Raw genomic sequence first — 27,746 nt, forward strand, 5'->3', positions numbered from 1 at the left:
TTGGAACCCTTTACATTGTTGGTGAGGATGCAAAATGGTGCAGTTGTTGTGGAAAGGAATGTGGAGGTTCCTCATAAAATTGAAAATAGAACTACCATAGGATTTAGCAGTTCTACTTCTGGATATTTATCCAAAGGAATTGAAATTAGAATCTTGAAGAGATAACTGCACACCCATGCTCATTGAAGCATTATTCACAGTAGCCAAGATGTGGAAACAACCTAAATGTCCATCAATGGAATAATGAATTTTTGAAAATGTGGTACATGCATAAAAAGGAATATTACTGAGCCTTAAAAAAGATGGAAATCCTAGAATAAGTGACAACATAGATGAACCTTGAAGACATTATGCTAAGTGAAATAAGCCATTCACAGAAGGACAAATACAGCACAATTCCACTTCTATGAGGCATCTAAAATAGTCAAACTCATTGAGGCAAAGAATAGAATGGTGGTTTCCAGGGGATGAGAGAGGTGAAAATGGGCGAGTTGTTAATTAGTGGGTATGAAATTCTAGTTTTCCAAAAAGTAGAAGAGGGAGGAAAACTTCCAAATTCATTCCAAGAGGCTAGCATCACCCTGATACTAAAACTTATGATAAAGACACTATAAAAAAAGAGAACTATAGGCCAGTATCTCTGATGAACATAGATGCAAGAATCCTCAACAAAATACTAGCAAACAGAATCCAACAATATAGTAAACAAAAAAAAATCATTCACCACAATCAAGTGGGATTTATTCCTGGGATGCAAGGGTGGTTCAATATTTGCAATCAATCAAAGTGATACATTATATCAACAAGAGAAAGTATAAAACCATTTGATCATTTCAAGAGATGCAGAAAAAGCATTTGACAAAATGCAACATCCACTTATAAAAATCCTCAACAAAGTAGGCTTAGAGGTAACATACCTCAACATAATAAAGGCCATCTATGAAAAACTGACAGCTAACATCATACTCAGTGGTGAAAAGCTGAGGGCTTTCCCCTTAGGATCAGGAACAAGACAAGAATGTCCACTCTCACCACTTTAGCTACAGCAATCAGATAAGATATATAAGTCCTAACCACACAAATCAGAAAGGAAAAAGAAAGAAAAGGCATCCAAATTGGTAAGAAAGAAGGAAAACTCTTCACTATTTGCAGATGACATCATACTATATACAGAAAACCCTAAGCAGTCTACCAATAAACTACTAGAACTGATAAATGAATTCAGTAAGGTCACAAGTTACAAAATCAATATATAGAAATCCATTGCATTTCTACACAATAATGAAGTAGCAGAAGGAGAAATTAAGAAAACAATCCCATTTACAATTGCACCAAAAACAATAAAAGTACCTAGGAATAAATTTAAACAAGGAGGTGAAAACTGTACTGTACTCTGTGTGTACTCTGAAAACTATAAGACACTGATGAAAGAAATTGAAGATGACACAAACAAATGGAAAGATATTCCATGTTCATGGGAAGAATGAATATTGCTAAAATGTCCATACTATCCAAAACAATTACAGATTTAATGCAATCCTTATCAAAATACCACCAACATTTTTCACAGAACTAGAACAAATAATCCTAAAATTTGTTTGGAACCACAAAAGCCCCCCGAATAGCCAAAGCAATCTTGAAAAAGAACGAAACTGAAGGTATCACAATCTCAGATTTCAAAATATACTACAAAGCTGTAGTAATCAAAACAATATGGTACCAGCACAGAGACTGCTGGGAAGGTGGTGGAGTAGGAGGACCCTGGGCTCACCTGTCTCCTGGGTACACCTACATAATACTCACATTAGCATAAATAACCCAGAAGATGATCTGAAGACTGGCGAAACAGACCCCCAGCTAAACATAGACAAGAGGCACATCAAAGAAGGTAGGAAGGATGGAGACAGAGTTTGGTGCTAAATGGACTCACAGGGCCTTCCTCAGGAAGGAGGGAGCCAGCCAGGGCCTGGAGAAATGAGAGAAGGAGACCCTCACACCAGGGGAGCCCACACAGGGACGACAAATCCCCATAACATTTGGCTTTGAAAACCAAAGGGGCCAAATTTTGAATTTCATCAGTTCTTAAAACCAGCAGGACTTAAAAACTGGAATTTTAAAAATCAGCAGCTTGGCTCTCAGAGAGCTGGGCAAGTGAGAGGAAGTTGAGTCCTTTCCCTCAAAGAGACAGCAGAACAAATCACCTGCAGAGATACAGGATAGAACGAGCAGTTTGAAAATGCCTGGGGCATAGGGGAGAGAGAGTTGTTTACTAATCTTGGAGTGTGTCCAGGAGGGACAGACTCTAGGAACAAAGAAGCAGGCAGGTGCCATTTCCCTCCCTTGCCCACTGGCCTAGATACCTGGCTACTTGTGAGAACCAGTGTCAAGACTTGCCACCTAACTTGCTTGCATCGCTGCCTGTCCCCCCTCTCCCCCCATGCCTCTGAGCTGTGCTTCCATGGATCCACCCCTCTAGACTGTCCTGCTTCAGTCCTGGTGCTGCAGGGCCCCTCCCTCAGGGACCACCAGCCCACAGACCTTGCTAACCCTACCCCTCCAGCCCCTGTGCAGATTGTGGACCTTCCCACCCCCCCAACAAATGCTCTTGGTCAGATCCCTTCAAAGCAGTACCACAAGTGTGGCAGAGTGCAGGCAGCCCAGACAGGGGCTAGTACCACTCCAAAGTGAGTCCTGCCCCAGGGAGAGGGAAAGAAAATGACACGCACAAGTCTGACTGTGGCCCTAGCAGCGGGCTGGTGGCAGACAACTGGTCTGACTGTAGGCCCTGCCCACCAATAAAAGCTTCTCAGGGGACAGCATAGGGAAAGTGCCCTGCAGTTTGGTGCTACTTCATCTCTGGAAAATGCCTGGACTGACTCAACTCAAGCCCAAGGTGGCCCCAGATTGGCCCACTAACACAGGGACCAGACCCTGCCCACAACAGGCAAAGAGAGCCATTTCAGACAACTGGACTGAAGGCAAATACAGCTCAGTCACAACAGTAGGACACCCCCAAAGCACCATTTTCTGGTGAAAAGTAGACATTGCACCACAGGGTACTACAGGACCTATTCTTTATAAAGCCACTACTTTCAAAAACAGGAGATGTAGCTGACTTTCCTAACACATAGAAACAGACACAGCAATAGACAAAATGAGAAACAGAGGAATATGTCCTAAATGAAAGAACAGAACAAAATGATACAAGAGTCCCAAGCAAATGGAGATAAGTAATATGCCTCATAGAGAATTTAAAGTAATTGTCATAAAGATACTCACTAGACTTGAGAAAAGAATGGAGAACCTCAGTGAAACCATCAACAAAGTGATAGAAAACATAAAAAAGAACCAATCAGAGATGATGAACTCAATAAATGAAATTACGAATAGAGTACCTGGGGTGCCTGGGTGGCTCAGTTGGTTAAGTGAGTGCCTTCGGCTCAGGTCATGATCCTGGAGTCCCGGGATCGAGTCCCGCATCGGGCTCCCTGCTCAGCGGGGGGTCTGCTTCTCCCTCTGACCCTCCTCCCTCTCATGCTCTCTGTCTCTCATTCTCTCTCTCTCTCTCAAATAAATAAAATCTTAAAAAGAAAAAATCTTAAAAAAAGAAAAAAGAAAAGAATAGCATACCTGGAATAAATAGTAAACGAGAGGAAGCAGGATGATGATCAGTGACCTGGAGGATGGTGTAATGGAAAGTAATCAAGCTGAGCAGGTGAGAGAAAAAAAATTATGCAAAATGAGAATAGATCTAGGGAACTCAGTGACACCATCAAGCATAACAGTCACATTATAGGGGTCCCAGAAGGAGAAGAGAGAGTAAAGGGGGCAGAAAATTTATTTGAAGAAATAATATTGAAAACTTCCCAAATCTGGGGAAAGAAATGGAAATCTAGATCCAGAAGGCACAGAAAACCCCCCCAAAAATCAAAGAGGTCTACACCAAGACACACAGAAAATAAAATGGCAAAAAGGAATGAGAAAGAATTTTAAAAGCAACAAGAGAAAAGGAAAGCAGTTACATACAAAGGAAACCCCATAAGGCTAAGTGGATTTTTCAGCAGAAACTTTACAGGCCAGAGGGGAGTGGCACAGGATATATTCAAAGTGCTGAAAGGAAAAAAATCTGCAGCGAAGAATATTCTCTCAAACAAAGCTATCATTCAGAACAGAAGGTGGGATAGAGTTTCCCAGACAAACAAAAGTTAAAGGAATTCGTGACCACTAAACCAGGAGTAAAACCAGCCACTACCCCATCACACACAGTGCCGTCGGCCTATCCCAAATCCACAGTCCAGCCGCCCTCCTGCCCTAGTCAGTGTGCACTGCCTGGTGCCTGCTCAATGCCAAGTCAACACACCTTCACCTCAGATCAACAGGGACTCAAATTGATACTCTCCCCCTCAAATTACAGCCCCTGTACTCAAATTTGTGCACAACAGTGGTCATAATTATAATGACAGAATGAAGCAATGCAAATGGTGACACCAATTCTATGGAATATGTAATGGATGAAAAGAGTGTGCTGGGCCGGGAACCTCTCTGACAAGCACATTAAAATAGAGTACATACAGCAGGATTCCAATTATTAAAAGAACACTCTCCCTCTGCCCCCCCCCCCCAAATCAGTATGGTACTGGCACAAAAATAGACACATAGATCAATAGAACAGAGTAGCGATCCCAGAAATAAACCCACAATTATATGGTCAGTTAATCTTCGACAAAGCAGGAAAGAATCTGCAATGGCAAAAAGTTTCTTCAACAAACGGTGTTGGGAAAACTGGACAGCAACATGCAAAAGAATGAAACTGGACCATTTTCTTTCACCATACACAAAACAAATTCAAAGTGCATTGAAGACCTAAATGTGTGACCTGAAACCATAAAAACCCTAGAAGAGAGCACAGGCAATAATTTCTGACATCAGCTATAGCAACATTTTTCTAGATGTTTCCTGAGGCAAGGGAAACAAAAGCAAGAATAAACTATAGGGACTACATAAAAATAAGCTTCTGCACAGTGAAGGAAACAATCAGCAAAACTAAAAGACAACCTCCTGAATGGGAGAAGATATTTGCAAATGACATATTCAATAAAGCGTTAGTTATGTATGTATGTTTGTGTGTGTGTGTGTGTGTGTGTGTGTGTATATATATATATATATATATATATATAACTCCTACAACTTTAAAAACCAAATAATCCAATTAAAAAGTGGGCAAAAGACATGAATAGACATTTCTCCAAAGAAGAAGACATCCAGATGGCAGACACATGAGAAGATGCTTAGCATCACTCATCATCAGGGAAATGTAAATCAAAACTGCAATGAGTTATCACCTGACACCTCACACCTGTCAGAATGGTTAAAATCAAAAACACAAGAAACAAGTGTTGGGGAGGATGCGGAGAAAAAGGAACCCTCTTGCACTGTTGGTGGGAATGCAAACTGGTGTAGCCACTGTGGGAAACAGGATAGAGGTTCCTCAAAACAATACAAATAGATACAAGTTTTGGCGGGAATCCTACTACTGGGTATTTACCCAAAGAATAGGAAAACTAATTTGAAAAGATATATGCACCCCTATGTTTATTGCAGCATTATTTACAATAGCCAAATTATGGAAGCAGCCCAAGTGTCCATTGATAGATGAATGGATAAGGAAGATGTATATACAATGGAATATTACTCAGTTATAAAAAGGAATGAAATCTTGCCATTTGCAAAAACATGGATGGTGCTAAAAAGCATATTGGTAAGTGAACTAAGTGAGCCAGAGAAAGACAAAAACCAAATGATTTCACTCATGTGGAATTTAAGAAACAAAACAAAGAACAGAAAGATATAGATTCTTAACTATAGAGAATGAACTGATGGTTTCCAGAGGGGAAGTGGGGCAGGGGGGATGGGAGAAATAAGTGATGGTGATTAAAGAGGACACTTACTGTGATGAGTACTGAGTAATGTGTGGAAGTGTTGAATCGCTATATTGTACACCTGAAACTAATAGAACACTTTTCTGGAATTAAAATTTTTTAAATTCCAGTTTTATAGGATAAATAAGTTTAGAGATGTGTTGTACAACATTGTGTCTATAGAGAATGATACTCTATTGTACACTTAAAAATTTATTAAGAAGGAGAACAGACCTTATATTAAGGGAGAGAGATGTTAGGATGAAGCTAAGACATTTGGTAGGATTCAGTGGCAGAATGTATGTAGGGGGTGAACATCCTATTTTCTCTTCCTGTGTAACCCTCTACCACAGGGATTGTGGCACTGTTGACTTCCGCAGTTTAGAACAATGGTCATTTTTGGTTCCCAGGTCTGTAGGGTCGGAAGCCCAGGCGTGGTATGGCTGAGTTCTCTGCTCAGGGCTCAAAAGGCCAAAGTCAGGGTATCAACAGGGCTTACTGGCTCATCTCTTCTGGAGCTCAGGGTCCATTTCCAAATTCATGTGGTTGTGGGCCACATTCAGTCCCTTGCAATTGTAGGACTGCAATTGCAATCCTCACTTTCTTGCTGTCAGCCAGGGGTTACTTTCGGCTCCTAGAAGCCACTTGCATTCATTGACATGCGGTTCCCCTCCATCTTCAAAGCCAGGAACAGAGACTCTCCTTAGTGTCAGATCCTTGACAGCAGCACCAAAATTGGTGCTTGAACAACCAGGAGAAGGTGTATGTACACCAAAGGGTGGGGATTCTGAGGGTCATCTTAGAATTCTGCTTACAACAGTGAAGAATAGGGAGAGGTGAGGGTACACAGGGAGAGTCTAGCTGGGCCCATTTGAGGGACTGTGGAGCCATTAACTACGGCTGAGAATACGGAAGGTAGAGGAGTTTTGGCGGGAAGGTGAGTTCAAATTTAGATACATGAGGTAAAGAGTTTAAGAGAAAAAAAATCTCAACTAAGTAATATTTTGTGTGTAAGTATGTCTCCTGCCAGCCTTATAAGGGTTGAGCCCCCATAGTATTTTCTTATTTAGGAATTTTCATCTATTGATGAAACAGAAATAAGTTATAAAAAGGAACTGATCTTTAGGGACTATGGGGATGAAAGAAGTATACTTTATAAAAATATTTGTTCATCTCAGCTATCTGAAAGTTCTAAAGAATATTCTCTAACTCATGATGGGTTATAAAATGTGACCAAAAATGAGGGACCAGATTTTTATTCTCTAATTCTCGAGAGAACCTGGCCCCAAGTTTTCATTACAGTTGGTATTATTACCTCATGGCAGGAAATGGCAGTCTGCTGGATAATGGCTTTGCATATTTCTACCACCTGAAGATCTCAGTGTGGAGAGTTATAGGGCTAATTTTCCTTTGTCCTCAAGAACATATCCATAAGTCTAAAATCAACTACACGGGATAGCACTTCCAGAGACTACCAAATGGACTTCCATTGTCCAGCTAAATAAATTGTCATTGTTTCTCCCACTTTCCCACAAATTATTGAGATGCCAAGCATTGCAGGCGGGAGAGAGGAGCCCATTATAACCGAACCTTTTCTGCCTTCATCCTACCGAGGCTGGAATGCAGGGGCAGACAAACTTAAGGGCAGATAAATACAATGAATCTAACCAATATTTTAGAGATATATGTGAGGTGCCAGAGAGCTCCATGGATGGAAATGAAGGTCAAAATCCAGCCAGTGGACGGATCATACAAGACATTTTATACCAGGATTGGATTGTGTTGTGTTGTGTTATAGATGCCTGGCAACTAGGTCTCTGTGCGTGTGTGTGGTTTTATTCTTTCAAAATTTGTCTCATTTTTTATACAACTTTGAGATAAAATTAATATTTAAAGTGTAATTTGATCAGCTTTGACAAATGTATATACCTGTGAAATTATTACCAAAATTAAAAATAATGAACATATCCATTAACCCCAAGAGTTTCCTTATACCTTTTATAATACCTCTCTTCCTTTCCATCTCCATACTCTGGAATCACTGAATGCTATCATTATAAGTTACTTGAAATTTCTATAAACGGAACCACACTTGATGTTTTCTTTTCCCGTCTAGCTTTGTTCATTCAGCATAATGGTTTTAAGATTCTTCAATATTGTTACATGTTTCATTAGTTTACTCTTTTCTGTTCTGGAGTTCTGTTCCCTTCTGTGGATATATTAGAATGTATTTATCCTTTTGCCTGTTGATGGACATTTGGGTTTCCAATTTGGGGCTATAACAAATAATACTGAGGTGGAGATTTGTGGATAAGTCTTTATGTGAATATATGCTTTTGTTTCCCTTTGGTGAATATCTAGAAGTGGAATGACTATATGATAAAAGTATATTTAACTTAAGAAACTGCAGAATCGTTTTCCAAAGCAGCTTACCATGTTTTCGTCCCTTCAGCAATGTATGAGATTTCCAGTTGTTCCGTGTCCTTGCCATAATGTGGCATAGTCAGTCTTTTTAATTTTAGTCAACCTAATGGTTGTATAGAAACTGTGGTTTCAATTTGCATTTCCCTGTTGATGAGTGATGTTGAGCATCTTTTATGTGCTTGTTGGCCATTTATATATTTTCTTTTGTGAAGTGTTCACATTTTTTGCCCATTTTTAAAATTATTGAGTTGTAAGACATCACCAGGATTTAAGCAAGAGAGTATCCTAATCAAATTTATGTTTTAGAAAAATCACTCAAGCAGGGAATATTGAGGATGAATCACAGCAGGGCCAGACTGAAGAAGAAGGGCCAGTTGGGGGGGATTGGAATAGGTCCAGGAAAGGATGCTACAGTACTTTGCAGTGGGTTAAGGAGAGATGTCTCTGAGATAGAACTGACAGGTGCTGGTGACCACTTTTACATATGAGGGTTAATCAAGGAAATCTGATTCACCTGGAAATGAGGGTTTAGAATTCAAGGGGAAAACAACCACCACCAAATTCACCACCAAATTTCTATGTAGCACCACCACATGCCAAGTACAATTCTGAGCATTATCAGAAATACTAACTCAGGGTTGATCCTCATAACAGTTCTAACGAGGTGGGCATTATTATTATCCACACTTCACAGAGGAGGAAACCGAGGCAGAGAGTGAAAATGTGTCATGCCTGTAATATACAAACAAAAAAATCACAGTCAGTGCGATTAAACGTATAGAAGACAAATGGTTTAAAGAATAGTAAAACATGGTTTTGGAACCAGGCACCATGGAGCTTAGATGCCATATCACATACACTGGCTGCATGACTTGGGGCAAGTTTCTTAGACTCTGTGCATCTCTCTTCTCTTATTTGTAAAACAAGGATACCGCTTTCGTTTAGACTGGTGTGAGCAGTAAATGCGGAAGCTTGTTAAAAGTTCTTAGAACAAAATATGTGCCCAGCGGATGTTAGCGCTCGTCTTACTTTCCTGTAGATGTAACCATAGGGGTGAGTGAGGTGGTCCGGGAAAGCCTGGAGAAAAGAAGGGTAGAAAAAGATGTAAACCTAAGCAGCGCTCCCTTTGTGACACCATACGAGGCATAAAGGAAAGGGACTGGGAGAACACGTGCAAACAGTGACATTCACTATTGATCAGGATTCCAAAATAGGGTGCAGGTAAATGTCACGCATTTCCAGCAAGGGCACACAGGTGAAATCTGTCTTACCTCCTACACTAGATCCAGGTACACTTTTTACAAAATAAAGCACTCTTAGGACATATTGTAACCAAAGTTGAGTGTTATATTTGTGAGGCATTTATTCACTTTTTAAAAACTTGAACTGTAAAGGTAGAATGTGCTAAACAATAAAACAATTTGAAAAATACAGGTCAGGATGCACTAGAAAGCGAGAATCTTCGGGACCTGCATGTCCCCAGGTGCACCACCAGTACTAGTCGGTTTGGATCTTTCCAAATCATTTTATATATGCCTTCATGCACAAGAATGTAGCACCCTTCAAGTTAATATGTACAGTATAATAAAACAATACAAAAACCCTCATATTTTTCAATAGTGGCATAATAATCAAAACTCTATTATACCACTGTTTATCATTCTCTTACTGATGGTAGGTTGAATATAATTTTTCTATAACAAATTCAACTGCAATTAACATTCCAGTATAAATAGCATGCAAATGAAACTGGTCTAAGGGCACATGTATTTTAAATTGTGATGGGACTGCAAAATTGCCCTCCAGAAATGTTTGAGCAATTTGAAACCCATAATAGCTAATATTTATTGAATATTTACCAGATGTGAACACTATACTAAGGGCTTTATGTAGAGCATCTCCACAAACTCTACTGGGTCCATCCTATTATTATTACTTTCATTTGGTAGATAAAGAAATGCAGGCCTGGGAAGAATGAGTAAATTGAATGAGGTAACCCAGGTAAGAAGTAGTGTAGGAGTGATTTGAACCCAAATCTTTAGTACTGTCTGTAAATCGTGCTGATTCTTTTACTTATCACTATTGGTTTTATTCATTCCTTCCTATTTCATCAATTCATTTTCATTGCTAGAGTGCATCTTTGAATTTTTCTTCCAGGAAGAATATAGGGGTGGTAAATATGTCTAAGTTCTTGTATGTCTAAATAAGTTCATTTTACTGTCACTCTTGAATGACAGTCTGGTGTGAGCAGTGGCTGGTTATAGAATTCTAGGCTCATACCCATTTTTCCCACAGTACATAATGTGTCCTTTGTCCTTTGCACATGAGATGCTGGATGCCAGCAGATTCCTTTTCCCTCCTTCCCTCTCACCCTCCTCCTCCTCCTCCTCCCCTTCCTCTTCCTCCTCCTTTTTCTTCTTTCCATCTCTCTCTGTCTCTCTCATCATGGGATTCTTTCTCTATTGCTGAGGTTTACAAATTTTCAAAAGAAATATCTGGATCTTAAAATCTGAGGACCTATCTTTAATTTAGGGAAGATGGGAGATCCTACTAGGTAGGTAGATATTGGCTCTCTTGGATCTGTTTTCCACATCTCAATATTTTTTCTCGATTTGCATCCCTATCCTTTATTTAAAGTTATGTTCTAGGGGAATCTATTAGCTGATTTTTAAATTTAATATTTAGGTCTGCAGTAATTTAGTTTGTCTTTTTATTTAGTCCTCTTAGATATGTTTTGAAAATATTTCTGACTTTAAAGATATTTTCTTCTTCAGCCTATTTATAGCAGTAGTGTGTGCTGGGATACTAGCTTATGCTCAATTATATACGAATCATATCAAAATGTAATATTAAATCAGGATGAGCATTGAAATTAAAAGAGTACAAAGTAGGTGGGATTTGAATGGCCAATGCATCCAGTAATCAACCGTATCATACTTGGTGGTCCCTTTCTATAAGAGAAATTGTGTGGGGGCGCCTGGGTGGCTCAGTCGTTAAGCGTCTGCCTTTGGCTCAGGTCATGATCCCAGGGTCCTGGGATCGAGCCCCGCATCGGGCTCCCTGCTCAGCGGGGAGCCTGCTTCTCCCTCACCCTCTGCTTGCCTCTCTGCCTACTTGTGCTCTCCCTCTCTCTCTCTTTGTCAAATAAAGAAAATCTTAAAAATAAATAAATAAATAAATAAATAAAGAGAAATGGTGTGTTGTCTCTTTTGCTATCCTGACATGAAATCCATAGATCATGGAATCTGCAGAATTAAGAAGAAACCCCATTGTAAAGTAAAGGAGAAATCAAAGGGAAGCAGTTGAGCCCAGAATATACACTTTGACATGTGCACGCTCAGGCAGCTCTTCTCTAAAGATAACGGTGGTCAGGGGCGCCTGCGTGCTGCAGTCGGTTGAGCGTCCAGCTCTTGGTTTTGGCTCAGGTTGTGATCACAAGTCATGATCTCAGGATCGTGAGACGGAGCCCCGTGTCGGTAGGGCTCCACGTGGAGTCTGCTTAGAGACTTTCTCTCCCTCTCCCTCTGCCCCTAGCCAACCCCCCCCCCGACTCTCTCTCTCAAATAAGTAAATAAACCTTTTAAAAAAAGATAGGAGTCAAATGCAGTCAGCACACGTGCCACGGCAAGGCGTGCGCACTCACGTGAGGCACACGTGCCACAGCACTATTGATCCGTTAGTGACACAAGGGTCCGCAATGGTGAAAAACCCATACTGCGTTCTGAAAAAAATGAAATGCAGCCTTCTTTTGATTTACATGGTAGTGCATTCCTGGAAAATTCGGTGTATATTATAACCTAGCCAAAATAGCACTCATGTCCTCATTTCCCAAGTTGCTTGAGCCAGTATTTATTTATTTTTTTCCTCCGAAAAGCTTTTAAGGCAACAAACGTTCCCAAGCTCAGTTTCAGTCCTGTTTCAAAGATCAAGAGCTTCACTGTTTTCCGAACAACCTGCAGTTTCATTTTCATTTCCTCAGTGATCAGAACACTTACAAATTTTTCACAAAATTTTTCTAGGTGGTTCCCCACCGCCCCACCCCCCACCCCCCGCTTTGGTTTCTATTTGTCATTCAGTTTCAGTTCTATTGGACTGTGGTGATACAATTTAATTTGAAATATTTCAATATTTTGGAATTTAATGAGGCTTTCCTTGTGGCCTACTTGGGGACTGTGTTTCATAAATGCTCAGTGGGGCTCTTCAATAGAAGATGTAACATCAATTGCAGGATAAAACATTCTTTCCATGGCTATGAGATCAGCCAGAGAGATTAAGACATGTGGACCTTCTACAACCATTTTTCTTCAGTCTAAGAGAAGTGTTTTAAAAATAACCAAATAATGTGGTTTTGTTGATTATGTTTCTCATGAGAGGTTTTGCTTTATGTCTTCTGTCTGTGCTCTTCCTTTTGTGGCTTATACTACTGATTACTACAGGAGGATTAATCGACCCAATTAATAAACATTGAATTCAGTCTTGATCTTCTTCTTCTTCTTTTCTTCTTCTTCTTCTTCTTCTTCTTCTTCTTCTTCTTCTTCTTCTTCTTCTCTTCTTCTTCTTTTCTTCTTCTTCTTCTTCTTCCTGCCTCCTTTGTTTTCTTTTTGTTTGTTTTGTTTCTTTTTCTTCTTCTTACTGCCTCCTTTGTTTTCTTTTTGTTTTGTTTCTTTTTCTTCTTCTTCTTCTTCTTCTTCTTCTTCCTCTTCCTCTTCTTCTTCTTCTTCCTGCCTCTTTTGTTTTCTTTTTTTGTTTTTCTTCTTCTTCTTCTTCTTCTTACTGCCTCCTTTGTTTTGTTTCTTTTTGCTTGCATCTACCAAGTACTGTTGCCAGTACTTTTACTTACGCTATAATAGGTTCTCTTTAATATTTACAGTAATTATATTGTTCTATAGCCCTGGTTATTTTTTTTTTAAAGATTTTCTTTATTTATTTGAGAGAGACAGAGACAGGACAAGCAGGGGGAGGGGGAGAGGGAGAAGCAGACTCCCCACTGAGCAGGGACCCCAATGTGGGGCTCGATCCCAGGACCCGGGATCATGACCTGAGCTGAAGGCAGAAGCTTAACCAACTGAGCCACCCAGGCGCCCCTGGATTTCATTTTTAAAGGAAATCTGTTTTCATTTTCATTGGGTAAATACCCAGTAGTGGAATTACTGGACCATATGGCTTTTCTATTTTTAGTATTTTGAGGAGCCTCCATACTGTTTTCCACCACAGCTGCACCAATTTACATTTCCACCAACAGTGTGTAAGGACTCCTTTTTCCCCATATCCTCGCCAACACTTGTTATTTCTTGTCTTTTTGATTCTGGCCATTCTTACAGATGTAAGGTGATATCTCATTGTGGTTTTGATTGGTATTTCTCTAATAATTAGTGATGTTGAGCATCTTGTCATGTGTCTGTTGGCCATCTGTATGTCTTCTTTGGAAAAATTTATATGTAGGTCCTCTGCCCATTTTTAATTGGATTACTTGTGGGGTTTTTGGTGTTTAGTTGTATAAGTTATTTATATTATTTTGGATATTAACCCCTGATCAGATATATCATGTGCAAATAATCTTCTCCCATTTCGTAGGTTGCCTTCTTGTTTTGTTGATGGTTTTCTTTGCTGTGCAAAAGCTTTTTATTTTGGTATAGTCCCAATAATTTATTTTTACTTTCGTTTCCCTTGCCTGAAGAGACCTATCTAGAAAAATGTTGTTAAAACTGATGTCAAAGAAATTACTGCCTATGTTTTCTTTTAGTTTTATGGTTTCATATCTCACATTTAGGTCTTTAATTCATTTTGAGTTTATTTTTATGTATAAGAAAGTGGTTCAGTTTCATTCTTTCGCATGTAGCTGTCCAGTTTTCCCAACACCATATATTGAAGAGACTTTTGTTCCCATTGTATATTCATGCCTGTTTTGTTGTAGATTAGTGAACCATATAAGTGTGAGTGTATTTCTGGGCTCTCTAGTTTGTTCTATAAAATGATTTGTTTCTAGTTCTGTAAAAAATGCTGTTGGTATTTCGATAGGGATTGCATTGAATCTGTAGATTGCTTTGGGTAGTGTGGACATTTTAACAATATTAGTTCTTTTCATTTGTGTCATCTTCAGTTTCTTTCATCAATGTTTTATAGTTTTCCAGGTACAGGTCTTTCACTCCTTGGTTAGGTTTATACCTAGGTGTTTTATTCTTTTTGGTGTAATTGTAAATGGAATTGTCTTAATATCTCTTTCTGCTAGTTTGTTACTACTGTTTAGAAATACAAGTGATTTCTGTGTATTAATTTTGTGTCCTGCATCTTTATTGAATTCATTTATTATTTCTAATAGTTTTTTTGTGGAGTGTTTAGGGTTTTCTATGTATAGTATCACGTCATCCGCATATAGAGTTTTACTTCTTCCTTACCAATTTGGATGCCTTGTTTTTACTGGAAGCTAGGACTTCCAGTACTAAGTTGAATAAAAGTGGTTGAGAGTGGACATCTTTGTTTTGCTCCTGACCTCAGGGGAAAGGTGCTTAGTTTTTCACCATTGACTATGACGTTAGTTGTGGGTTTTTCATATATGGCTTTTATCATTTTGAGGTATGTTCCCTCTAAGCCCGCTTCTTGGGAGTTTTTAACATGAATGGATGTTGAATTTTATCAAGTGCTTTTCTGTATCTATTGAGATGATTATATGATTTTTATGGTTCCAGAGTGTTTTCAAGTTCAATCACTGTGTCTCACTCCAGGGCTTGTTGACAGCTGAGCAGAAAGACCGCCTTTGGTAAGTGAAGGGAAGAGTGAGCGAGGCCTGAGTTACTCATGGATGCTGCTTTCCAGGTAAACAGCCTAACAGTGACTTAAACCATCAGAACATTTATATTTTTTCAGCTTTATTGAAGTATAATTGACCTGTAACATTGCATAAGTTTAGGGTGTACAAGGTGATGATTTAATACACGTATGTATTGTGAGAGGATTGCAACAGTGTTAGTTAACACTTCCAAGACCTCATATAATTACCTTTTTTCTGTGTGTGGTGATAAAATCTACTCTTAACTATACTGTATAATGTACTTGAAAGTTGTTAGCTATAGTCAGTATGTTGGACATTTGAGCCCCAGAATTTATTTCTCTTGTAACTGGAAGTTTGTACCCTTGATCAGCATCTCCCCATTTCCCCTACCCTCCAGCCCCGGGCAATGACCGTCCTACATTCTGAGTTTGCCTTTTTCAGAATACATATATAAATGAGAACATAGTTATTGCCTTTCTCTGACTTACTCCATTTAGTATAAGACCCTCAAAATCCATCCACGTTGCAAATGCAGAATCTCCTTCTTTCTCATAGCTGAATAATATTGGTGTGTGTATATATCCATTCTTTATCCATTCATCTGTTGATGGACACTTAAGTTGTTTCCTTGTCTTGCCTATTATGAGTAATGCTGCAATTAACATGGGAGTACAGATATCTCTTTGAGATAGTGATTTCATTTCTTTCAGATATATACCTAGAAGTGGTATTGCCGGATCATAATGCAGTTCTGTTTTTAACCTTTTGAGGAACCTCCATAGTTGTTGTTTTCCACAGTGGCTGCACCAATGTACATTCCCATCAACAGTCCATGAGAACCTTTATTGTGTATTCAGCAATTAGTGGAAGGAGGTCCCAGGATCAGTTCAACAGCTCGATAATATCATGGATTTAGGATTTTTTCTTTTTTCTACTCGGGCATTCCACAGATTGACCTTTATTATCCTCTGGTTTAAGGTTGGGATTATGGCTGTCATATTGGCAAACATCACAAAATAATTGAAGTATCTCAAACAACAAAGGCATAAAAGATCTCTTACCTCACGCAGATGTTTAATCTTTGATAAAGTAAATCAGAGGAACAACTCTTATTCACAGCTTCTCCAACAGACATTACCTGGAATTGGGTAGCACGACCAACTCAGACTAATCCCTGCAAAGTGCAAATTGTCTTGATTCATCACTAAGGACCAGGACTCAGGCGGACTAAACAAAATTGCATATTATGCTATACAAGTCTGCTTCTGATAATAGCCACTTTTTGTGGATTAACCAGTTCTTATAGGCATAGGTGCAACAAGTTCTGACTTAATGCAACAGCTTTTTGAGAAAATTATAAACTGTGCATGCATAAAAAGGGTAAACCCTCTCCAAATTACCAGATCTCATGTTTCCAGCTCTGGCTCAAGTTATAGCAACACCGGGAAGCACAATGCAGTGAAAATAGTGTGGTTGCTATTTTATTAGGTGAGATAGTGAATGGAAATCATACAGATGTCATAAGTACAGTTTGGTCGGCAGTTGTTGGTCCAGCGTCAGAGTGTGTGTATAAGACAGCAGTTTCAAAAAATACTCCCTGCCCTCTAGGAGCTTGAGGGTAAGGATGCTCGCTCCTTCTCCTTTGGAAAGGAAGTGTGGCAGCAGAAGAAAAGGCATTAATACAATTAAGGGACATTTCTTTCAAATTGATAGAAGTTCTATTACATACCAGTGGCTAAAAATAAAAATCTGTTCACTTCCCTGTATAGGATTACTTAATTAGGTCCTGATGTATAACTTGGAAGTAATGGATGTTTTTTACATAATAAAACCATCATAGAAATTATTAGGAAACTTCCAGTGAATTTGCTAATGGAGAACTGTTTATATGGGGTGATTACAGAGCTATTTTAAAATTGTGTGATGTGAGAATAATCGCTATGACACAGGAGTTCACAGTTATTGAATATTTCTTTCCCAGGTTTTGTTCCAAGTACTTTACGTGAATCAGCTCTTCCATGCCCACAACGATCCCATGAGGTAAGCAGAATTATGACCTGATCAGAGAGGCTAAAGGACTGTGTCAAGGCTGCAAAGCTGGTAATAGGCAAAACCAGAACCTGACTCCGGAGGTGTGGCTCCAGATCCCACGCTCCAGCTGCTATCCTGTACAGTCTTTCCATGGAAGCACAGCTGGGGCCAACTGGCCCAACTGTTGAAGCAAGGCCGCTGCTAGTTAGCTTGTGTATCTAAGCAGGTGGCAGTTTGTCCTCATGTACAGCTAAATAAAAAAGTTTCGTTTTGCCTGACTGGAATTCAGGAACAGGATGTGGATAATGCTCTAGTTCCTGATGGCGAGGAGCAGGAGAAGGGACGATCCCATCACGGATGGGCCCCGATCGTCCACCCCCCCTTTATTTCTCCGTATCTTTAAATGGCTGCACTGTGTGGGGAGGAGCAGGACTAGTAAGTTCCATCTCTCAAACAACCCAGTTAAACATGAAGTTTAATTTTAGACATGGCAAGTTCAAAGGAACCACTTGGCATCAGAGTAGAAAACAGAATTTGATCCACCATGGGAAGCAATATCCTAAATACCCAAGCGCAAGAACAGATTTGAAGATACTTTATGAAGATCAAAGGTTTTCCATTACATTTATTTAGAAATCCTTACTAGTCAAAAAGAAAATAACAGAAATCCAGATCTTCAAGCAGCTTTTAATAACAGTTTCGTAAATCTATGAAGATTACAGGTTTGTTAATTTTAAATTATTACAATTTAGATACATTCAATCATTATACAATACCAGGAATGTCAGCCTTAAAGATATTAAGAACATCTATATAAGTAAAGCAACAGGAAAAAAATACTTCAATTTCACCTTTTTATTTTTAACTGACTCTAATTTGGTAGTCACGGGAATATAGAATTTCCTGATCTCAGATTTTAAATATACGGACTCAAAACTATAAACATTCCTCTTCTCTGCAACAGTGGCTGACACTGTCTTGGGAGCCAGCCAAACTAGTACAGTGAGGAGCGCCGGGCACGTCTCCTTGCTAGAGGTGGTCTGGGTGCAGACGCAAGAGTCCAGGGCCTTCCGCAACAGTTATCAACGAGCCCTTGGCACTGCCTTACTCAGTTTTAACCTAATAAAACATTTCTCAAATTGCCAGGGTGCCCCTTTTCATTAAAAACAAACAAACAAAAAATTCTAGTGTGAAAAGGGAGAAAGGTCTGGACAGTTATATATATATATATATATATATTTAAGATTTTTATTTATTTATTTGACAGAGAGAGACACACAGCAAGAGAGGGAACACAAACAGGGGGAGTGGGAGAGGGAGAAACAGGTTCCCCGCTAAGCAGGGAGCCCAACGTGGGGCTCGATCCCAGGGCCCTGGGATCACGACCCGAGCTGAAGGCAGACGCTCAACGACTGAGCCACCCAGGCGCCCCTGGACAGTTATATTTTTAAATAACACCCCATCGCCACCAACAGCCAGAAGGACTCTGTTTCCACCACATTACACTACCCTCTACCCCCACAGTAAAGAATTTGGTTGGACTGCCTAAATTAAATTATTTAGACAATTGCCTAGATAATTACACGTTTCCCATTACTCCTTGTACAGGAAGCTTTGATTTATAGGAGATCTTAGTGTTCAAAGAGGAGTCTATTCTACCCAAACTCTCTGTCTAAGAGTTGTATTTTCTTAGAGCAGCCATACAACTTTAAAGTACGGCAGCCCTCTTCCCCACTCCTTTAAAAATCTAGATGGCTTGCTATTGACTTTATAAACTTAGAACTCACTGTCTGGATCATGTTAAGTAACATCTGGTCTGATTGTTTTAGTGAGAGTGTGTATCAAGACCATTACAGCAGTTTTTGTCTCTGTTTCTAATATGAAATTTGACGCGTCTGAAGGAAATCCAGTGGATAATGCTACCAAGTGCACAGTGCACATATAACACTCGTGGGCTATCTGTGAACGAACAAAGGTCAAATATTTACATGGAATGTTGACCCTGACTTATAAAACTACTCTTTTAAATTATGACATCTTTACATACAATTTATTTTATGAATAGCTCCATTTGATAATTAAAAAAATACGCCTTTCAAAGATTTTATAAATATATAAAATTTCACTACATTCTATTTTTCTTATGACATCTAAACTCTCTTTACAAATCAACAAAAAATATTTTCTGTTTGAAAGTCATAGATGTGATGATTTTTGATTGGCAGGGTCTTACTGCATGCAAGAATGGCAAGACGTTCTCTTAAACAACTTATGGCTCTTTCTAGTATGCTGAAGTTCAGTAGTAACAAAGAAAAATGAGAGCCCATCTAAATTATTTACGAGTCTTTCTTAAGATTCTTTAAAAATGGTAAGATTAGGATGGTACCTGACCAGTGTTAAGAATTATTTTGATGATGAAGAGGTAAGTTAACATTATACGAAAAGTTTTTCTAAAATACATTTTAGTGCAATTTAAGTATATGATCAATTGCACATGTGAAAAATGATCACATTTTAACTGTATCAGTAACATGTAAAACATCTACTTTGAGAATAGGAATCACATTCTTATAATTTATTGGATAGTGACTCTGGAAATCCTGTCTGAGGATTTACAAATAAAAATGTCCTTCGTAATCATTACTTGCCCCAAGATATCACCAACCTTACAAAGACTAACACCATAAGGAAGGGCTTTTAGTTACATATACAATCATTTTTAAAAGTCGTATCTTCCCTCATTAAATACTCGAGTCACTGATATGTAGTCCTAAGAGGTCGTCTCAAGCTATAACATGCAGGCCACTCACTAAGGCAAACGTGTCGTAATTCCTTTAAGAAAGATTTTTAAATACACTCTGACTATATTGTATATATGTAAGAAAAAGGTTGCGCTTTTAGAATAGCAAGAGGACGCCTTATTGTCAGCCTAGGTGAACCTATAGTGACCCATCCAAAGAACAGCAAAGCTGTCCTGTTTGCCTGGAGCTGCTCAAGGCTGCTAAGTTAGTACCTTCAACTGTTAACGTACAAACTTGATGGAGGGACCACGTCTGAGACCTGCTGAAGCACTGAACTCCAGTATCAATTCCCTAGCTGTTTCTCTCTAAAAAGTCCAACCTCATCTTGGAGATACAGCTGTATATTAAAGACAACCAAAAAGTTCAAAGCTCTGCTCAAAATACAGTACTGTGCAAATTTTGATTTTGGATCTTCTACTCAAATATTGTGTTTGAAGTAAGGCTGGATAAAGATACAAACAAAACCAACATTCAGTTTTAAGCAAGACTGCACATCTACAACAGTGATATAGATTAAAAAGCCCTACCACCAGAACGGTAACTGATTTCATCATGCACTCTACAAAAAAGATGATTGTGGGAATTTCCCTTAGTTATGAATGTAACCAGCTCACTGGAACCCAGTGGGCTTCTGTCTCTAATTTGTCAAAAGTTGTTTTTAGCTCATTGAATGCCACGGTAAGGTCATCATTTACTATAATTTTGTCAAAAAGATGACCATACTGATTTTCCATTATCTGTGCAGATTTAATCATTTCCTGAAAGTCTTCTTCCTGCAAAAGGAAGAATTAAAAAAACTTTGGTTAACCAGGCAATTACATCACTTTACATGGACGCAGACATTTCCACAACTGGTTTATCAAATGCTATTCTGTGTTTATTCTTTCAGCCACAAATGAAAATGACCCTCTTGAACTGCAAGTTCTTCAGACGTCATACCTTCTGATGTTCTCTCTCGGATCTGCTCAACTGCTTGCACAGAATCAAAGTTCCCACCTTTCGTGAATTTCAGGATTGTCACTCATTCACTTATTATTACAGGGATAGTTCAGTCAATATAATTTGAAGATCTATTCATAGAAGCACAGAAAGCCAGTACAGCGCAATCACTCAAAATGTCTGTACCCAAATACAATTCTGTCTTTTATCGGGTTTTGGATCACAGCATCTACTACACCATGTTTTCCGAAAGTAGTGGCTCCCACATGTATGATTTCAAGTACCACTTACATCTTCTTACTGAGCATCACTGTACTTACTGTAAAAGGCTTTGCAGCACCTTGGTCATCTCTGCTTGAAATAATCTTTGCATTTTTTCTTGTCTCCCTCAAACGCTCTATTGATGGAGGCTTTATAAATATCACATAGGGCTTAAATTCTAGGGTCCTTAAATGCTTCACTGTCTGCAAGGAAGAAAATAAGTCTTCTTTTATTTCTTCATAATGTCATGAGTGAATTTTACAGTAAACCAAAGTTTCTTTCAAAGGAGAAAATTCCTTAAAATTATCTAATTAAGGCCAGTAGCTCTTTCAATATATTATTCAATCAGTTAAATGTCATAATTAAATGTCATAATTATATACCCCTGAAAAAATGTTGGAGAATATAACTTGCCTTTTAAAATGTTTTGAAAAATGTCATAATTCATATTGGACAGAAGCAGCTAAAAATATCATAAAACTGATTTTTAAATCAAATACTCAAAAGATGCTATGCGTTAAGTGTCTGCACATGAAAGTTTTCCAACCATCCCACCTAAGCCTCTTCCTGATCTCAAACAGGAGTCTGTCATTCTGTCTGTCTTGTTTGCCGTTCTGTGGGCAAGACTTCCGCTTTCCATGAAGCTTGTCAACATTCTCCCATCAAAATATCTTACATTATTTCCGCTATGCTTCTGAGGACTCGTCTACAGTCTAGGGGGAATGGCAAAAGGGTGGGAGTGGAGGGAGCCTCTTGACCTGTGTGTCAGGGCCTCCTCAGAACGTGAGTACAGACCACAAACTCCCCTGAAAGGTTATGGTGGGGTGTGGGGGTGCAGCCGGAGGATCCATACGTCCGGAGGGCTAGTGAGGCTCTCGGACAGAGAGCTGGACCTGCACTGACAAAGCTGTACACGACTAGACCCAGGGCCCTGGCACAGAGCCGGCTGCACAAGCAGGAGTAGTCTACTCATCGCCGGTGCCTACGTGAAGGGGTCAGCTGCCCTACTGATTCTTGGGGCGCTTTGACTCCAGATTCATCTTCCTGAAGAAGAATGAAGGGCTTCTCCAGGCCACTCACTCTTGGAGGTTGTGTACCCATCAGTGGAGCGAGACTCTGTGGCCCCTGGGTAACAAGGAAAACGCTATGGGGAGGGTCTCTGCTGGAGGAGATATGGTTCAGTAAGAACGGAATGGCTTCATCCACTGGCATCCTTGGTCCAAAGTGTTCCTAAGCATTCCCCGGCTGCCAGCAAGGATTCAGCTGACAGCCGCAGGAAGGATCTCATTCAGTTCAATTCCTGTGAAATGTCCCACAGCTCTGTGTACAGGGTGTATGCTTCTAGGATATGTAGAGACTCAAAAGAAGGCCAAGAACCAAAGTGTCCATTGTAAAAATTACAAACACTTATAATCAGACTTAACACTTAAAAATCCATTATACACGTAGCACCGTATTTTACACAGAAGAAATATCTAAGAGTCTTGTACTTGGCTAACACAGAATATAAACAAGAGTTACAAACAGATCTTGTGGCTTCCCCTAACTCCTCTTTTTTAACATTATGGGCCTTTTTTATTTTCCTCTCACCAGAGACTTCTCAAATTACATTTAAATGCTTTTGTCATTAGGAAAGCCACAGATATGCCCAAAGTGAGCAGCCTTCAGATTTACCCCCAGATTGAAAGGTTCACATGGAGTGTGGTAGCTCACATGGGCCAGAATGGTACTGAATAGTTCATTGTTCACTTACATGAGGCTGAACATCCAACAAACAAACTTTGTTTTTAGCTAGGACAGACCGCACGGAGTCTATACTCGTCCCGTAGTAGTTGTTTTTATATTCACCGTATTCAATAAACCTGTAGGAAATCAGATCTAAATCAGAGCCATTTGTGAATTAATTATAGATATAAGTGGGAAGACATAATTCAAATATAGAAAAGATTTTTGCTGAACATGTAATTTTTTTTTTTACTGTGTTCAATAAAATAAGTAGGGCCAAGTCCTCCAGAATGTCAATTTTTAAAAATCTTGTATTTTACATTTTCAAATCAGTAACACTTGCTTGTATTACACTTAAGCAGAAAAAAAGTACTTCAGGCCAGCAGTACTCTGTTTTCCATCACCTCTTTTTCAGAACTAATGCAATGCAATAAAGCAGTGAATAAGCCAAACAATAGAAACTACTGAACTTTCACTGCACGCTACAGAATAACCACGCTCAGCTTTAGAACGACAGGAGGGGCTGCCTGGTGGCTAATGGAAGCAGGGCAGCCGATTACGTGCTATAAAAACACAATCGCTGTGCCAAACGTGGAAAAAAGCATTTTGATGTTTCAATAAAATCCCCAAATCTCACATTAAAACACACATTGCTTCCTGATACCCTAAAATATTCACGCTGAAGCAAATGGAGGACCTGGGGAGGTTGGGGGGGGAGGGTTAGAGCTGGCCAGGGGACGTGGTACAAGCAAGGTGATGAACAGTATTTTAATTTTTTGAAGAGCCAATGAGGGTGAGAGGTGCATGCGGGAGAGATGGTCGAACTAGGGATCTATTACATTGTTGTTAGTTTTTTAAAGAAAATTCTATTCAAATTCTATGTTAAGATTCAATGAGTGGGGTGGAAAGAGGTCACAATAATATATGAGCAACATTCCCTCATCCTTCAAAATAATTCCTACCCATTGAACTTACCAGAAACATAGCAGCTCTAGGTTATTAAAAAATTACAGGTGAAGACTGATAACACCTACTAACTGAATTATCACCTTTTTATCCATTTCAGATATTATAAAACTTAAAATTTATTTCAAATGGAAGGGAACCCTCAGTTCCCTGGAAACTGGATACAGAGGCACAGGCTTAAAAACAAGAGTCACACAAAAAACCGCCACATACTTGTTATTTTGTACATCTGTCTCGAACAAATGCTTGGAAATGAAAATATATTCCACACCATCGCTCTCCTGGCTTCTTCTTGCTCTGGTCGTGTCTGCGATTTAATTAAAAAGAGTTTACAAAAGTTTACATCAGCTACCCTAAGGAGGACACTAAAAAAGAAATCATCATGTATTAAAGTATTTTTCAGGGCATCTGGGTGGCTCAGTAGGTTAAACGTCTGCCTTCGGCTCAGGTCATGATCCCAGAGTCCCGGGATCAAGCCCTGCATCAGGCTCCCTGCTCAGCGGAGAGCCTGCTTCTCCCTCTGCCCCTCACCCTGCTTGTGCTCACGCTCTCTATCAAATAAAATCTTTAAATAAAAAATAATGTGTTTTTCATAAACCAGATTTAAAAACTTAGAAAAAAGCAAATTGATTAAAGTGTCATTCAGATTTTCTCTACCGATATGAAAGTACAACACTGATTTGAATATGGATTCAAGATTAAATTGCATTGTGTCTGTGCTATTCATTATTTTGAAGGTTATAATGTTAGTTAAGTAAAAATAGTATTTTAACCCTTGAGGAAAAACTCCTGTCTTTTGCAGATAATATGCTTATTACCATACTTACTGATCGTTATTCATTGAAGCAAGCCTAATGCCTACTAGGTTGTAAGGTAAACTCTGAAATTATTTTACTGTCTTCCATACACAGCACATAGTAAGTATGCCATCAATGTTTTGTTTTACTAATTGACTGAATTCGAAGACTAAATGCTATTCATTCCTCCTTTGCAAAATTATAAACACCTTCTTAGAATACTACTGAACTTCCAAATGTTCAGTAATGTTGCCTATCTGCTACTAAGTTATAATGGAGCAGAAAATACAGGATTAACTGTAAAAACATAACCAAACCTAAGGAGTTGCATGCTGATAGGGCAAGCAAAAAACTGACCATAGCCCATCCTTCCTGCAGATTTCAGCTAAAAACTCTGGGCCCAGACAACTATCTCAGCACTCTGAAAATAAATAAAAAGCAGGTAGACTGTGGCGAGGAATCAACCTGCATGGGGTAGAGTTTTAACTTTTATTTCTTCTTAGCTTTGCCCTGAGGGTGGGAACATTTGCAGAGCATCATGCTGTTCTGTGTGACTAAATTCCAGTAGGAGCCTTTTTGGTGAAAAGAACAAAGAAAAAACTTTTAAAAAGCCCTTACAAATTGAAGAGTGTGGAGGTAATCCAGGAAGACTGGATGAAGAAGATACTCTAAAGCTGTGAAGGAACCAAAACTAGCTGAAGAATAACCCCTGAGCTATACACTTGCAATTCAGACTCAAGGTAACACAGCAATATTTTCATATGTGAACTGAGATTAGAATACACAAGTCTCAGCCTAACCCGTGAATAACAGCAGCACAGAACACCCCCAAACCAATGTAGAAAAGACTTAGAGAAAGAGCTGAGATTTGAACTATGCACACAACTATCAGACTCACCCCTGAACCACATGTGACAGGGAAGACCCAAATCAGTGTAGCAAAAACTTAAGAGAACTGAACTGAGATTGAAACCACAACTCACAGAAAATGAGACAGAACTTACGGTATGAACATAAAAGGGTGATGACTTGCTAAAATGAAAACATTCTCCGGAATGTTGACTCCCCTCCACCATCTTCCTGCTTTACTCATTTTCAAAGTGCTCCGACCGCTATCTCAGGCCCAGAGTTTTTAGCTGTAATCAGCAGTAAGGATGGGCTATATCCAGGTTTTCACTTGCCATGTTGGCACTGCAACTCCTCAGGGTTTTTGTTTTTAAGTTAATCCTGTATTTTCTGCTCCACTGTAAGCAGGACCTAGAGTTGATACAACACTGCATTCATAACATCCAGAATGCAATTTAAAATCATTTAATATAAAAGAACCAAAAAATTATGACCAATTCTCAAGGGGAAAATGGTAGATGGCAACTCTGAATGACCCAGAAGTTAGAACTACCAAAGAATTTAAGAATTTAAGAACTTATGTGTTTATAACTGTGTTTTATAAGGTAAAGGAAAACATCTGAAATGAATGGAAATATAAATTCTCAGAGAAATAGAAACTATAAAGGAGAATCAAATGGAAATGTTAGAATGGAAATATACAATATCTAACAAACAAGTTGCTAGATGGGCTAGGTAGCAGAATGGAGAGGACAGAGAAAATAGTCAATGAACTTGAAGATAGATCAATGGAAATTATAAAATCTGAGCAACAAAGAAAAAAAAGATTGAAAAGATATAAATGGAACCTGAGGGACCTGGGAAATAAATGTGTAATTTGGATGCCAGAGGAGACGAAAAAGATTATCGAGGCAAAAAAAAAATGTATTTGAAGAAACAGTGGCCCCAAGCTGCTAAAATCTGGTGAAAGACATATATTTTATAAATTTCAGAAGCTCAACAAATCTCAAATAGGATAAATTCAGAGAAAAATCATGCCTAGACACATCAAAACCAGAGTACTAACAGTCAAGGATAAAAAAAAATCTTGAAAGCATCCAGTAAAAACCAATACAGTACACATGAGGAATAATGATTTCAGTGGCTACAGATTTATTATAAATCGTAAAAACAAGAACTCAATGAAATAATATCTAGACTTAAAGTACTGAAAGAAAAGAACTTCACCTAAAATATCCTTCAGGAGAAAAAAGCAAAACAAACACCTTTTCAGAAGAAGAGAGACTAATAATTCATCAGCATATCTGTTCTAAAAGAATATTCAAGAAAGTTCTTAGGCTAAAAGGAAATGTTAAGAAGGAATTTATATCTTCAAGAAATGAAGAAAGCAACAGAAAGAATAGTTGAGTAGAAATAAAAGTCTGTTTTTTCCTCTTACATTCCTTAAACATACATATACATATATATAATATAGACACATATATATAAAATATATATACAACTGATTTAAAAGTTATAATATCTGTACGCAATGTAACACATTTGTCAACTAGAACAAAAAAGACTAGGAAAAAGGGATTTATATGATTGCAAGGTTTCTATATATTATGTGAAATGGCATGAAGTTAATTCTAAGCAGACTGTCAATGGTTAGACACTAAGCCTGTTGTAATCCCTAGAGCAACCAATAACAAGTAATGCAAAGACACAGAAGCAGAGAGCCAATAAGTAAACTGAAATGGAACACTAATAAACATTCAAATAAAAAAAAAGAAGAAATAAAAAGCAAAACAAAAACAAAAACAAAAACAAACGGGATAAACAAAAACTTAATCGTATGTTAAATTTAATCATTTCCATAACTCAATAAATGTTAATTGGTTTATATACTCCAATTAAAAGGCAGAGAATAGGTGAAAAAGCAAGACCCTAGTACATGCTGTCTATTAGTTTATAAGAAAGACACATTAAAGACACAGATAAGCTGGAAATGAACAGGTAGAAGACAGTGTATGTACCATGTAAACAGTAAGCATAAGGTGCTGAAGTGGCTACTTTAGTATCAGACAAGAGACTTGAAAAAAAAGTATGACCAGAGACAAAGACGAATGTTTCATAAGAGAAACTTAAATTAACAATTATAAATTTGTACACACATAATAACAGAACTTGAAAGTACATGAGGCAAAAATTGGCTGAGTTAAATGGAGAAATGGACAAGTTCACAATCAGAATGGGTTTTACTGCCTCTCAACAACTGATAGAACTA

The 27,746-nt window shown here is 38.6% G+C and overlaps 1 protein-coding gene across 5 annotated transcripts in view; it reads right to left on the reverse strand.

Moving 5' to 3' along the window:
- Window positions 1-17,749: 17,749 nt before the first annotated feature.
- The window catches only part of MPP7 (MAGUK p55 scaffold protein 7), a 367,939-nt gene continuing 357,942 nt past the window's right edge, over window positions 17,750-27,746 (reverse strand). For all 5 annotated transcript variants that reach the window (XM_045874225.3, XM_064591873.1, XM_064591872.1 and 2 more), the window contains 4 exons: window positions 24,048-24,141; window positions 22,897-23,005; window positions 21,203-21,346; window positions 17,750-20,716 (listed from right to left, as the gene is read on the reverse strand). In XM_045874225.3, the coding sequence (XP_045730181.2) occupies window positions 20,537-20,716; window positions 21,203-21,346; window positions 22,897-23,005; window positions 24,048-24,141 (527 nt within the window). In that variant the 3' untranslated portion in view covers window positions 17,750-20,536. The remainder of the gene's footprint in view (window positions 20,717-21,202; window positions 21,347-22,896; window positions 23,006-24,047; window positions 24,142-27,746) is intronic.

Source organism: Mirounga angustirostris, unplaced genomic scaffold (genome assembly GCF_029215605.1).
Source record: "Mirounga angustirostris isolate CCGP_5_RB_7025 unplaced genomic scaffold, mMirAng1.0.hap1 SCAF_5, whole genome shotgun sequence".
NCBI lineage: Eukaryota > Metazoa > Chordata > Mammalia > Carnivora > Phocidae > Mirounga > Mirounga angustirostris.